The sequence below is a fragment of the Rhipicephalus microplus genome, chromosome 3 (assembly GCF_043290135.1).
Source record: "Rhipicephalus microplus isolate Deutch F79 chromosome 3, USDA_Rmic, whole genome shotgun sequence".
Taxonomy (NCBI): Eukaryota; Metazoa; Arthropoda; class Arachnida; order Ixodida; family Ixodidae; genus Rhipicephalus; species Rhipicephalus microplus.
Genome location: NC_134702.1, coordinates 42745346 through 42747394, shown reverse-complemented (window position 1 = coordinate 42747394; position 2049 = coordinate 42745346). Strand labels below are relative to the sequence as shown.

The 2049-nt window shown below is 54.2% G+C and overlaps 1 protein-coding gene across 1 annotated transcript in view; it reads left to right on the top strand.

Annotated features, from left to right (window-relative positions):
• LOC119161658 (ras-related protein Rap-1b-like) overlaps window positions 1–2049 on the top strand; it is a 108533-nt gene extending 106484 nt beyond the window's left edge. Inside the window, exon 3 of the mRNA XM_075889343.1 lies at window positions 1–2049. This exon is cut by the window's left edge and continues 15 nt beyond it. Within this exon, the coding sequence (XP_075745458.1) occupies window positions 1–530 (530 nt within the window). The 3' untranslated portion in view covers window positions 531–2049.

Here is a 2049-nt window from a genome sequence, read left to right as displayed (position 1 = left end):
TCGTGCTGGTCGGAAACAAGTCGGACCTGATCTCCAACCGCCAGGTGTCCCAAGACATGGCCATGAAGCTGGCCCAGGAGAGCATGCACAACTGCCGCTACCTCGAGACGAGCGCAAAGTACAACGTCAACGTGGCCGCGCTGTTCGTCGAGCTGCTCCAACAAGCGTGCGCAATGGAGCGACAGCAGCCGCCGGCCGCCCTGTCTTCGTCGTCTCCAGGAGGCGGCGGCGCTGGAAGCGGTCGCTCGCTGTCCATGCAGGACAGACCGCCGGATTCGCCGCTGCTCCAACCGAACAAGTCCACCTCGCGTCGGCTCTCTCACCGGCTCAGCTCGCTGGGTAGTCTGCCCAGCATGCGGCGCAAGTCCAGCGCCGCGTCCACGACGGGGGGCTGCGGTGCGGGAACGTGTCCCTCGCCTTCGACCCCGAGAAGCCGAAAGGCGTCTAGACAAGTCGAGTCGTCGTCCTCGGCGGCCGCGGCTAACAACGACGGCGCACAGGACCCGGACCAAAAGTGCCACATTTTATGAACCGCTCTTCTACATATCCATGCCCATCACATTGGGTGTACGGTGAGGTCGCAAGGGTTCACGGGATCGGATAATCCACCTTTTTCATCTTCCCGCACTGCCCTCTGCCGCTTTGGTGCGGGCCGCTACAACCGGTATTGCCGGTATGAAGGCCTCCGAGATCAAGAGGAGTTTCACGACTCTTGCGTTAGGTAAAGGGCACATGCGTTGGGGCATCGTGAAAAAGGTGGATCACGGAGAATCGGACCTCCCCTGCCGAAGACTCTTTGGGCACGTAGTTTCAGATTCAAAGTTTGATGTGTAGAACAGGCTGAACCTAAATTGGGTCGAGTATATATAGCTTTCGTTCACTGCTCACCCAACGCGAAGTACCTAGGCAGAAGGGTGGCACTGCAACATCGCGTTGTTTGTTGCGTCTTCCCTCAGCCTAATTAGTTTTCGCTGTGTGAGTAATTTATTGCAATTTGTTTTCAACCTACACTACGACACATTAAATCAGTAGTGTCCCGTCGGGAAAGGGCAAGAAATTCGTACTTGTCGTGAAAACCGTGTCCCGTAAAATGTTATGGCCAACTGTACGTGTTCATTCCCGCTCACATTTATTGCTCTCGCTCCCCCCTTTCTGTCTCTCTGTATGTGTTTTCTCATTTTCCTGCTTGGAGAACTGTAATGCATGCCCCCCCCTCTCGTTATTAATGGAAACAGTCGTACCGAAACACGCAAGTAGCGAGAAGGTTCATCGAAGGCTATAGAATGCGGGGGCGCCAGCTATTAGATCCAAAGCCATGTTTAACTATATATACACGTCGCATATCTCTTGTCGAAAGGTTGTGAGATCGTCTCCGCGCGCAACCGTCACAATTACCGAGGGCCGCTTAGGTATGTGGCCTTCGATAGCGCAACCATCGGCACACCGAAAGCACAGCAAAAGAAATGCTCTTAACTTGTCCCTGCTAACGCGAGATATATGTAGCGTTTTGAGCACTGTAGTGTAACTGAGCACAGGGACTGACTCACAGGGTCAACCGCGCAGCAGACGCTGAACTCGCGCGGTAACCATGGGCACGTCATAACATATATATTCTTACAACGTGGTCATAGATGAGAGAGTTCCAATTGACTCTATAGTCTTTCACGCAGCAACCGCACGAAGCATGTACAGTTCTCACGGAATCGCTGCGACGGCCACGAAGTACAGGTACACACTCGGGCGGATCGTATTTCGCAATGTTGGCCCCTTTCACTGGAAGCAAACGCATTCACCTCAATAACCCGCCTCGAAATAGACCTGGCGTCGCAGCGTCGATCGATGATACGCTCGAAATACGCTTCGTGTGGCTTGGTGCTCAAGATCAGACATCACATGCCGCTGCACATACTCTCGTTCTGGCTCGTGGACAACATAGACATTGGAGAGCGCACGTGTGGAAGGGGCCGGGGTGAGGATGCCACCCCCCTCCTTTTCATCTGACTGTGGCGCCAAGCCGACCCCATTCCTTTAGTCGATAGGACTTGTCCA